Consider the following 12,295-nt stretch of genomic DNA (forward strand, 5'->3'; position numbering starts at 1 on the left):
GTTCACAACTTGTCTGGTATCAGCGGTATTTTTAACCAGGTAAAGTGCCAGCTAATTGTCCATATAGTTTTTGGGACGAGCAAATTTGATATATGTGTGTGGCCTTAATAATAGACTGTGCAAGGTATTCCCCAGGCCGTTGTGTGTTTTGTAATACAAAGGTAAAGGAAAAAGACTCTCGGAAGGAGGAGGCGCAGGAAGAGCGTCTCCCCCAGCGCCGGGCCCCCCCTGTACCCTCCTCTTCCAGGGAGGAAGAGAAGGAAGGAGATGCTGAGGAAGTTTTGTTACGGCGGGAAATGAAATGCGTGCACTGGCCGGATCTGCGCAGCCGCTCTCTGGCGATTAATTATTTCCAGGCCTTGAGCAGGGGGGGCCTGGCGGCAGGGCGCAGTCTGTGTCTGGGTGTCCCCGGGCACAAACGGCTGCCGGACAGAGCAGCGAGACCCGGCCCGGGACGCTCACGGGGTGGGGAAGGGGCTCCCCCCCGGCCCCGAGAGCCCCCAGGAGCTGGCCCCAGGGCTGCTGGTGCCCCCACACCCACCGGCAGGCTGGGCAGGGGCCATAGCAGTGGGCACCCCCGCCCCCCCAGGGCTCTTCTGGTGCCCCCCCGATGGAGACAAATCCACGCTGAGCTGAAAGGCCACAGCCTTTAGTTATTTCTTCCCTCTTTTCTTCTGTTGGTCCTTCTTGTTCTTCTCTGGTGTGTTGTGGTTTGAACTCGGCCAGCAGCCAATCGCCACGTGGCCAGTTGTTTACTTCCCCCCACCCCAGCCCGGTGAAACAGGAGAGGGACAAAAGAGGAAATTCACAGGTTGAACTAAAAGATTTACTAGTACTAACAGGACCAACACAACAACAGCAAGGCCGAGCAGGTGAAGGCGGTCACCGAGCGGTGGCCGGTCTGGGCCCGTCCCAGCAGCGACCCGACCGCTCCAGAGAATCCGCCACCACCCCGGAACCGAAACGGGGCGCGGGGGAGCAGCGTCCGCCTGGACGGGGAGCGGGACGTGACCCCACGTGGAACGCTCCAAGGCAGCCCTGCCCTCGGCCGTGCTCCCCTCGGCCACGGAGAGGGAACTCCCGCCTGGCCCAGAGCAGGACAGGGCTCAGCTGGTTCCTGCGCCCGCCCTCAGCCCGTGCACCTGCACTCGGTAAACGCAGGTGTACTCGGGGTTGCCCCAGTTGCTCTTCACAAGGAACTTGACATACGAAAAGGCTCTGGGAAACGGCGCGGTCTGCGAAGACAAGAGGGAAAGGGAGGCAGAGGGGTTAAGAGCGACAGTGCAGTCAGTCCCTCCCTGCCGGCCCTGCTCCTGCTCAGGAACCAGCTCCCGGCGGCGGGTGGGAGCGGCTGCTGCCACCGGGGCTGCTGGGGAGGCCGGGGCACGGGACAGGGGAAGGCTCCTGGCCTCCTCTGCGTGCCGGCCCGGCCGGGGCTGCGCCCCCCTGCCCCTTGCTCTGGCCCTCCAGGCCCCGCTGCCCGCTCTGCCTGCCTCCCGCAGAGAAGGGGACGCTCTGCTGCGAGGAGAACCACCGCCTGCGCCTCAGCCCCGCCAGGGCTCTCTGGGCAGGGGCCCGGGGCCCTGTGCCCAGGGAGGAAGCGTTCACACCCCCCTGCCGTGGGCTCCCAGCCAAGCCTGGTTCGCCCCCCGGCATCCTCCCCCGCGCGTGGAGCGTACCTTCAGAGGGAAGGTCTGAATGGCCTCTTTGGTCACGTCGTAGGTGAACGTCAGGAGCAGCGCTTCCTCCTCTCCATCCGCGTCCAGTCCCTTGGGGCCAAAGCACAAGCAGAGCAGTTCAGACTCAGCCCCACAGAGGGGACGTGCGCGCTGGCTCAGCCCGGGCAGGTACCCGGCCTCTCCCGGGCTCCAGCAGCTGTCTGACACTGCCCGGGGCGGAGCTCAGGCTCCTCAGGGTCAAGAACCCGGAGGTGCTTCGGCCAGAAGATGTCCCGAGAGGGATGGAGCCCTCGAAGCGTCCCCCCAGGGCAGCGCGGTGCTCAGCAGAGAGCAGGACACAAGCCCCAGGGAACGCACAGAAGGCCGCAGGCGAGTCCCTGTCACGGCTTTCCCCCAGGGCCAGACCCCACCAGACGCGCCCGGCAGAGACTTACGAAGACAGCGACGTCTCTGGGGGCGCTGACGACGGTCCCGGACGGAGACACATCTTTGTAGATGTGCTGCACGCTGACGGCGGTCAGATGGACCCGTGCTGGCAGCCTGATGACCACCTGGCCCTGGTGCCTCGGCAGAGGCCAGCAGTTCCCTGGGGACATATCCGGCTGCAGGCAGGATGAGAGAGCAGTGAGGGGCGAGAGCGCGTCGGGGACGACACAGCTCGCGCCGCTCGGAGCACGGGACCGGCGTGTCTGGGGGGGCTATTGCAGCTCGGAAATGAGGCGCCCGTGAGGGGCGGACAGAAGCAGGAGGCCGCCTTCCCTGCCCGACAGAGGGGGCTCTCAGTGTTACGGAAAAGAGGAGAACACTGGTTATGAAGCCACCCTAGTCAGGGCCTTACAGAAACACCTCTCTGCCCAGCGCTCAGCAGGGCACCCCCCACCCCTGAAAAGGCACCGTTAGGGACAAGTGTGGAAAGGGGGTCACCAGGGAGAAAGTCTTTCACTCAGCTGGGACAGAGGCCTGTGGGCAAGGGGCAGCAGCTCCGCTCAGCTCAGCCCCGTTCCCCTCCTGAGGGGAACCGCTCATCTCCAGCAGGCCCAGCCCTGTGTCCGAGCTTTGGCTTCAGGAACCTGATGGGCACTGCGGGCTGGAGCGGCACTGCCCTGCACTGAGGGGAGAGCCCCGAGGTCGGTCCCAGCTTCACCGGAGGGAAGGAAACCAGCACCCGTGAGTTCCGCTACAGTACCTCCAAAACAGCATCAGGTGTGGACTGAGAGAACCACTCCACAACGCTGCAGCGCCAGTGTGTGCAGCTGAAGGCCTCCGAAGTTCTCCGCATGTCAATGGAGGCACCTGTAAGGGAGGGAGAGCAGGTCACTGCCAGAGGCCCCAGACCAGGAGCACCCGGTGCTCAGACACTATTTCTGGTGCCGCCGAGCAGCTCCACGTCTGTCAGCGCTGTTCTCACCCCCAGGCCGCGGGGGCGCCCGGCTGCGCGGGGCAGGGACGGCATCCCCGTGCCTGGCGACTGCTGCCGCCACGGCGCCACGAGGAGAAGGTCTGAGGGTGCTGGGGGGCAGCAGGCGCCGGGGCGACGACAGCGGAGCAAAGCCGAGGGCTCGCCGCGTGGGCAGCAAAGGGTCACCCAGCCGTTCCCTTCGCGGACGCAGCCGCAGGAAGAGCCCCTCCATCAGCGCAGCAGCGTGTGCGGGGGCAGCGCCAGAGGCCCCCGCGCAGGGGCCAAGGGCAGGACTGGGAGGGAGCCCGAGAGAGCCGCTCGGCCACAGCCTGGCTCGGGGACCCCAGGCAGCATTTCAGCTGCCCCGCTTTGGAGAGCACGGCCTCCTCTGGGCAGGGCTACAGGCAAGCGCAGGGCAAGGAGGTGGGGCTGCTTGCGTCCATACCAGAGCTTTTCAGGGCCCAGTCATACGTCGCGGCAGAGACTTTGGCAGGCGCTGCCTGGCTGCTGTCCTGAACTTCCTGGTAAAGATGTGAATGAACACAGAAAAGGACCATGTCAGCGGGCAGAGCAGCGTGGCCACTAGCGCCTGCAGAGGCAAAGGGGCAGTGCCCGAGGTGCAAGCCAAGCCTTGTCCGCAGAGCCCAGAGACGCTCTGCTGCTGGGGTGAGCCACCAGGCCTGAGGAACAGGATCTGTGCCGTGGCCGTGGCCGCAGCCCCGAGGCGGGTTGATGAGGGTCCCCACCGTCCCGTGCCCACCCTCCACGCTCTCCAGCTCGGTCGGGAGACGGTCCCAGGCCCCGCCGGCGTTGGCTGACCCCGTGAGCACACCTGGGTCTCACCACTGCCCCCGGGGCCCGGCCAGAGCAGGCAGAGGCCCCGGCGTGCCGAGGGAAGGCTGCCGGGAGTCCTCCGCTGCCTGAAGCGGCCCAGAGAAACCGGGCCCGGAGAAGGGCCTGCGCAGCGCAGCAGCTCACCCAGCAAGCCCCTGGCAAAGGCTGGCTCGCTGCAGTCAGCGGTCTGAGCCCACCAACAACCCCGAGGAGTGCTTTCTCGGGGGTTCTGCCCAGCCACCCCTCCTTCCCCAAAATGCAGGGTCACCTCTGCGCTGCTGAACTTCGCCTTCAGCTGAGCCACCTCCTCCCGCAGACGCTGCTTGTTTTGGGTTTGCTCTGCCAACAAAGTTTGCCAGTTCCTGCAGGAAGACAAAAGCCGCTCTTGTCAGAGAGCTGCCCATCCCCTCTGGGAACCGTCTGAGCTCAGCAAGCAGCAGACACGTGTGCCTTCCCTGCTCCGCACGTGCTCCCCTTCCTCGCCAGGCTGAGCAAAAGGCAAAGGCAGGAGGGAAGTACCAGAGCCCTGGCTGTTAGGAAAAGGAGTGCAGGTAGCACGAGGTCAGCCAAGACTGCTGCACAGACACAATTCCAGCTCAGGAAACGTCTCTTACCGCAGGGTCTCCAGGGGTGCCGCACACACACGTCTCAGCTCCTGAAAGGGAAAAACACTCTGTTCAGGTATCCGCTACCAGAGCTGCCGGGGCTTCCCAGGAGAGGCTTCCCTAAGAAGAGCCAGCAAAAGCTGCGGCTTCTTTGGGTCATCCTGCGTGGGAGCAGAGGAGCCGGTGATTTATCCAGCGCTGTCAGCAACGCTCCCTTGCAGGAGGTGCCCGACCCACCAGAGTCACAGGGGGACACTCTCAGGATCTATAGGGGCCCTATAGGGGTCCTACAGTCCCACACGCAACCCCAGAAGCACCCCTGCAGCCCCTAGAGCCCCCCCCCAGCACTGCCCTACCCCTACAGAAGCCCCATAGAGCACCTCCAGCCCGCAACAGCCCCTATAGAACCCCCCTATAGCCCCCCCCGAGCCCTACAGAACCACTCCACACACCCCCCCAGCCCCTCCAGAGCTCCCTATAGCCCCTCTACAGACCCCAGTCCCTACAGACCCCCCTACCTGCGGGCCGTCCCCATCTGGTATTGGCACCAAATCAGGCACCAGTGGCCGCTGGGGGCAGGAAGAGGAGCCGCTCCCACTTCACACCAGTACAGACCAGTAGGAACCAGTGACACCCCCACTCCACACCCCCTGTACATCCCTGGGCACCCCCAGTATAGCCCCGTGCCCCACCCACCCATCCCTGTGTAGCCCAACCTCCTCCCAGTATAGCTGTGTGCTCGCCCCAGTTTCCCCCAGTTCCCGCTCACCTTAGCCCCCCCACCAGGAGGTCAGTGAAGAACTGGGGGTTCAGGTGCTGGTTCTGGTAGAGGGGCAAGGGGAGAGTAAGAGCCCTCCCAGTATGGCGCAGTGCTCCCCAGTATGTCCCAGTGACACTCATAGCGTTCCCCAATATATCCCAGTATGTCCCAGTGCCCTTCAGTACAGCCCAGTAACCCCCCCGTGTCTCCCAGTGTGTCCCAGTGACCTTCCTAGTGCTCCCCAATATATCCCAGTATATCCCACTGCTCCCCAGCATGTCCCAGGGCCGCCCCAGACTGTCCTAATGACCTTCCCAGTGGCCCCCAGAGCTCACGGCCAGCAGCAGGTCCAGCTTGGCTCGCAGCAGCAGGTCATCAGCGGTGACGGTGGCCACACGGGGGATTTGGGGACCCCCACCCTCAGGGGGAAGCTCAGCCCCTGCCCTGTCTCCTCCGTGTACCCCAACAGACGCCGCACCCCCCAGCCCCCCTGCAGGTGAGGGGGAACTGGGGGTCCCAGGGGGGAACTAGGGACCTACAGCAGAATATTGGGGTGAAAGGGGAGTATTGGGGTGCTGTAATGGGATACTGCGGGGACATGAGGGATACTGGGGGGGATACTAGGAGTACTGGGATTGTACAGGGGAATATTGGGGTGCTACAGGGGATACTGGGGTGATATGGGGGATTGAGGTACTATGGAAAAATATTGGGATGCTAGAGAGGGATATTGGGGTTCTGTGGGGGATACTGGAGTGATACAGGAGATACTGGAGTCCCACAGTAAAATACTGGGGTGCTAGTGAGGGACACTGGGGTTCTGCGGGGGATATTGGGGTGATATGGGGGGACTGGGGTCCTTGAGGTTTTGGGGTGCCAGTGAGGCTTTTGGGGTACCTGCACAGCATCGACGGTGCCGCGGAAGACGCTGTTCCCGAAGCGGGCAGCGCGGCAGTGCCGGGGGGGCCGGGCTGCAGCAGGTTCTGACCGTACTTCTCCAGGATGCTGAGTGCTGTCCGTGGCCCCCCCAAACCCTGTGGCCGCACCCCCCAGCGGCTGGGGGGGACAGGGAGGGTCAGAGAGAGCCCCCAAACCCCCACCGCACCCCCACACTCCCCCTCCCACTGCCCCCATATTTTGAGTGCTGAGATAGGGGATTTGAGTAACTTTGGTCAGATGGCACAAGACAGAGGCCTGTGCACGGACAAAGAAAAGGGGGGAGAGCCACATACCAGGTGCTGATAACGTTGCTAGGCTGCAATCTCCTAGCCCAAAGAGAAGTTTCTTCTGGTCCTTGAAGTTGTGTGTTCCAGCAACAAATCACCCGAGATTCCAGCACAAACTGGCCTGGCGGTTTGGCCGGGGCCCAGGGAACAACTGAGGCAGCGCAGAGCGACAGGGTGAAAAGTTCATCAGCGAGGAAGAAGAGGTACTTCACCTATCCGACCCTTGCCCAGAAATTTCTGACCCCTGACCGGAGCTTGAAGAGCTCATGGCGCAGGCGCAAGGGGAGGAGACCTGATTACCATGAGGAGCGAGGGGAGGCGGGGGTACACTACGTATATGTACAGGCGTTCCATGAATATGCGCTATTCTGTAACGTATCAGCCGGACGGGAGCTGCAAACGGCGCGCGTGCTTGTGGTGGAGCGATCCCCCATGCGCCCGGCGCCGGATAAACGTTCCTACTTGTACTGGGTCTGGCTGAGCCGGAATCGGTTTTCCCTCACAGCAGCCCCGTGGTGCTGTGGTTTGTGCTGGGAGCTGCAGGGTGTTGGCAGCTCCCTGGTGTGGTGGCTGCTGCTGAGCAGTGCTCACACAGCACCAAGGCTCTTCCTGACATTTCCCCCAGCGGGACGGGGTGGGCGAGATCTCGGGAGGGGACACAGCCAGGACAGCTGACCCGAACCGACCCAAGGGATATTCCCGACCCTGTGACGTCGGCTCAGTATAAAGCCGGGAGAAAGGAGGGAGGGGTGGGTCACCCTCGGTCCTCCGAGGCACCCACTCCGCATATTGGAGCCCCGCTTCCCGAGAAGGCCCCACAGCGCCTGTCCGTGGGAAGTAGAGAATAAAACTGTTTGCTTTTGCTTCCGCGCGCGGACTTTGGCTTCGCTTTGCTTATATTAAAACTGCTTTTGTTTCACCCACAAGGGTTAGTTTATCTTCTTTCCCCTCTTTACCCTGTTGAGAAAACAAAGGGAAGGGGGGGGGGGGGGGGGGGAAGTGATAGAGTGACTTGGTGGATACCTGGCATTTAGCCAGAGTCAAACCACCACACTACTTTACAGCTTCACGGTTGTAGAGTCTTATCTCCGCAAGACACCTATAACCACTCTACAGGCACCCCAGTCCCCAGAGAGCTCCTTACAGACCCTCTGCGGCCCCTCAACCCCTACAGAGCTCCCTATAGCCCCTCTATATCTCCCCCCTGCCTCTACAGAGCTCCTTAATAGCCCCCTACAGCACACCCCCCCCGAGCTCCCTATAGCCCCGAGGCCCCTACGGAGCTCCCTATCGCCCATCGATAGCTCCCCCAGCCCCGACAGAGCTCCTTATAAACCCCTACATACGCCCCAGCTCTCTATAGTACCTCTACAGCCCTCCGATCCCCTACAGAGCACTCTATAGACCCTCACCAGCCCCCCAAGCCCCTTCAGAGTTCCCTATATACCCTCTACAGCCCCCCAGCCCTTACAGAGCTCCTTAGAGACCCTGTACAGCTCCCACAGCCCTACAGAGCTCCTTCTAGCCCCTCTAAACACCCCCCCCAGCCCCTACATGACTCCTTATAGCACCTCTACAGCCCACCAGCCCCTACAGAGCTCCCTACAGACACTCTATAGAACACTGAGCTCCCAATAGGGCCTCTACAGCCCACCAGCCCCTATAGAGATCCTTATAAGCCCTCTACAGCCCCAACTGCAATTTCAGAGCTCCATATAGACCCTCTACAGCCCACCCTAGCCTGTACTGTGCTCCTCATAGCCAATCTAGGGCCCCCCCTACAACGCCACAGAGCTCCATATAGCCCTGCTAAAACCCCCACAGCCCCTACAGAGCTCCCTGTAACCACTCTACAGCCCCCTCCAGAGATCATCGTAACACCTCTACAGACCACCCCAGCCCATACAGAGCTCCTCATAGGCCCTGTACAGCTCCCACAGCCCATTCAGAGCTCCTTCTAGCCCCGCTAAAGCCCGCCAGCCCCTACATGACTCCTTATAGCACCTCTACAGCCCACCAGCCCTTACAGAGCTCCCTACAACCCCTCTATAGCACACTGAGCTCCCAATAGGGCCTCTACAGCCCCCCAGTCCCTACAAAGCTCATTATAACCCCTCTTCGACACCCCTAGCCCCTACAGAGCTCCTTATACCACCTCTAAACCCCTCCCCAGGTCCCTACAGACCCTCTACAGCCCCTCAGTCCCTACAGAGCTCACAACAGACCCTCTACAGTCCCCCCAGAGCTCCTTATAACCCCTCTACAGCTCTCCCCAGAACCCTATAGTCCCTCTACAGCTCCCACAGCCCCTACATAGCTCCTACTAGCCCCTCTAAAGACTCCCCCAGCCCTTACATGACTCCTTATAGCACCTCTACAGCCCACCAACCCTTACAGAGCTCCCTACAACCCCTCTATAGCACACTGAGCTCCCAATAGGGCCTCTACAGCCCCCCAGTCCCTACAGAGCTCCTTAGAACCACTCTTCTGCCCCCCCAGCCCCTAGAAACCGCCTTACAACCAGTCTTCGGGCCCCGCAGCCCGTACAGAGCATCTTATAATGCCTCTACAGCACCCAGCCCTTACAGAGCTCCTTATAAACCCTCTGCGGTCCCCCAAGCCCCTACAGAGGTCCTTACAGGCCCTGTACAGCTCCCACAGCCCATTCAGAGCTCCTTCTAGCCCCTCTAAAGCCCGCCAGCCACTACATGACTCAATATAGCCTGTCTACAGATCCCCCAGCCCCTACGGAGCTCACAATAAACCCTCTACAGCCCCCCCAGAACTCCTTATAACCCCTCTACAGCCCTCCCCAGATCCCTGTAGCCCCTCTACAGGCCCCAAGCCCCTATACAGATCGCTATAGGCCCCTTACAGGCCCCCCCGAGCTCTCTATAACCACACTACAGCCCCCCCCACCCCTATAGATATCATTATAACCAATCTACAGCCAAACCCAGCCCGTAAAAAGCTCCTCATAACCAATCTAGGGCTCCCCGCTCAGCCCCTACAGAGCTCCCTATAGCCCCTCAACAGCCCCCCCAGCTCCTACAGAGCTCCCTATAACCACTCTACAGCCCCCCAGCCCCTAGAGAGCTCCTTATAGCCCCTCTACACGCCACCAGAGCTCTCTATAGCACCTCATCAGCCCCCCAGCCCCTCCAGAGCTCCCTATAGGCCCTGTACAGCTCCCACAGACGTACTTAATAGTCCCTCTACCCCCCATGCCAGGCCCTACACGGCTCCTTATATCCCCTCTACAGCCCCCCCCAGCTCCCTAATTTACCTCTACAGACCACCAGCCCCTACAGAGGTACTTATAAACCCTCTGCAGTCCCCCCAGAGCTCCCTGTAACCACTCTACAGCCCCCTCCAGAGATCATTGTAACACCTCTACAGCCCACCCCAGCCCATACAGAGCTCCTCACAGCCAATCTAGGCCCCCCCCCCAGCCCCTACAGAACAGCATATAGCCCTGCTACAGCCACCTCAGCCCCTACAGAGCTCCCGAGAACCACTCTTCTCCCCCCCCAGCCCCTAGAAACCACCTTACAAACAGTCTTCGGGACCCACAGCCCATACAGAGCATTTTATAATGCCTCTACATCCCCCCAGCCCTTACAGAGCTCCTTATAAACCCTCTGCGGCCCCCCAAGCCCCTACAGAGGTCCTTATAGGCCCTGTACAACTCCCACAGCCCCTACAGAGCTCCTTCTAGCCCCTCTAAAGCCCCTCCAGCCCCTCCATGACTCCCTATAGCCCCTCTACAGCCCCTACAGAGCTCATTATAGAGCTTCTGCAACACCCCCAGCCCCTACAGAGCTCATTGTAACCCCTATAAACCCCTCCCCAGGTCCCTACAGACCCTCTACAGCCCCTCAGTCCCTACAGAGCTTCCTATAGAACCTCTACAGCCTCCTAGCCCCTACAGAGCTCACAATTGACCCTCTACAGCCCCCTCAGAGCTCCTTATAACCCCTCTACAGCTCTCCCCAGAACCCTATAGTCCCTCTACAGCCCCCCAGCCCCTACAGAGCTCCTTCTAGCCCGTCTAAAGGTCCCCCCAGCCCTTACATGACTCCTTATAGCACCTCTACAGCCCACCAACCCCTACAGAGCTCCCTACAGCCACACTATAGCACTGAGCTCCCAATAGAGCCTCTACAGCCCCCTGGTCCCTACAGAGCTCCCTAGAGCCCCTCTGCAGCCCCCCAGCCCCTATAGAGCTCCTTATAAACCCTCTACAGCCCCAATTGCCACTACAGAGCTCCCTATAGACCCTCTACAGCCCACCCTAGCCTGTACTGTGCTCCTCATAGCCAATCTAGGGCCCCCCCTACAACCCAACAGAGCTTCATATAGCCCTGCTAAAACCCCCACAGCCCCTACAGAGCTCCCTATAACCACTCTACAGCTCCCACCAGCCCCTACAGAGCTCATTATAGCCCCTCTGCAACACCCGCAGCCCCTACAGAGGTCCTTATAACCCCTCTAAACTCCTCCCCAGGTCTCTAAGGCCACTCTACAACCCGCCAGCCCCTACAGAGCTCCCTATATACCCTCAACAGACCCCCAGCCCTTACCGAGCTCCCTATAGGCCCTGTACAGCTCCCACAGCCCCTACAGAGATCCTTCTAGACCCTCTAAAGCCCCCCAGCCCCTAAATGACTCCATATACCCCTCTACAGCACCCCCAGCCACTACAAAGCTCATTATAACCCCTCTTCGACACCCCTAGCCCCTACAGAGCTCCTTATAGCCCTCTAAACCCCTCCCCAGGTTCCTAAAGCCCCTCTACAGCCCCTCAGTCCCTACAGAGCTTCCTATAATCCCTCTACAGCCCCAGAGCCCCTACAGAGCTCCCTATACCCCTTCTACAGCCCCCCCAGCCCCTACATGACTCCTTATTATAGCACCTCTACAGCCCACCAGCCCTTACAGAGCTCCCAACAACCCCTCTATAGCACACTGAGCTTCCAATAGGGCCTCTACATCCCCCCAGTCCCTACAGAGCTCCTTATAACCACTCTTCTCCCCCCCAGCCCCTACAAAGTGCCTTACAACCATTGTTCGGGCACCGCAGCCCGTACAGAGCATCTTATAATGCCTCTACAGCCCCCCAGCCCCTGCAGAGCTCCTTACAGTCCCTGTACAGCTCCCACAGCCCATTCAGAGCTCGTTCTAGCCGCTCTAAAGCCCCCACAGCCCATACATGACTCCATATAGCCTGTCTACAGCTCCCCCAGCCCCTACGGAGCTCATTATAGCCCCTATGCGACACCCCCAGCCCCTACACAGCTCCTTATAACCCCTCTAAACCCCTCCCCAGGTCCCTACAGCCCCTCTACAGCTCCCCCCAGCCCCTACAGAGCTCACAATAGACCCTCTACAGCCCCCCCAGAGCTCCTTATAACCCCTCTACAGCCCTCCCCAGATCCCCATAGCCCCTCTACAGGCCCCAAGCCCCTACACAGATGGCTATAGCCCCCTTACAGGCCCCCCCGAGCTCCCTATAACCACACTACAGCTCCCCCCACCCCTACAGAGATCATTATAACCGCTCTACAGCCGAACCCAGCCCGTAAAAAGCTCCTCATAACCAATCTAGGGCTCCCCGCTCAGCCCCTACAGAGCTCCCTATAGCCCCTCAACAGCCCCCCCAGCTCCTATAGAGCTCCGTATAACCCCTCTACAGCTCCCCAGCCCCTACAGAGCTCGTTATATAAGCTCTGGACACCTCAGTCCCTACAGAAGTCCCTATAGCCCCTCAACAGCGACCAGAACTCACTATA

The 12,295-nt window shown here is 60.8% G+C and overlaps 1 protein-coding gene across 1 annotated transcript; it reads right to left on the reverse strand.

Annotated features, from left to right (window-relative positions):
* Positions 1 to 804: 804 nt before the first annotated feature.
* Positions 805 to 5,417, reverse strand: LOC141972467 (SUN domain-containing protein 5-like). Its single transcript, XM_074930333.1, has 9 exons — positions 5,287 to 5,417; positions 5,036 to 5,114; positions 4,527 to 4,567; positions 4,181 to 4,274; positions 3,524 to 3,599; positions 2,866 to 2,972; positions 2,114 to 2,281; positions 1,680 to 1,769; positions 805 to 1,235 (listed from the first exon to the last, which is right to left on the reverse strand). Exons 1-9 carry the CDS (start codon positions 5,415 to 5,417, stop codon positions 1,107 to 1,109), a joined length of 915 nt encoding a protein of 304 aa, XP_074786434.1. The 3' UTR covers positions 805 to 1,106.
* Positions 5,418 to 12,295: the final 6,878 nt, after the last annotated feature.

This window comes from Athene noctua, chromosome 33 (assembly GCF_965140245.1).
Source record: "Athene noctua chromosome 33, bAthNoc1.hap1.1, whole genome shotgun sequence".
Lineage (NCBI taxonomy): Eukaryota > Metazoa > Chordata > Aves > Strigiformes > Strigidae > Athene > Athene noctua.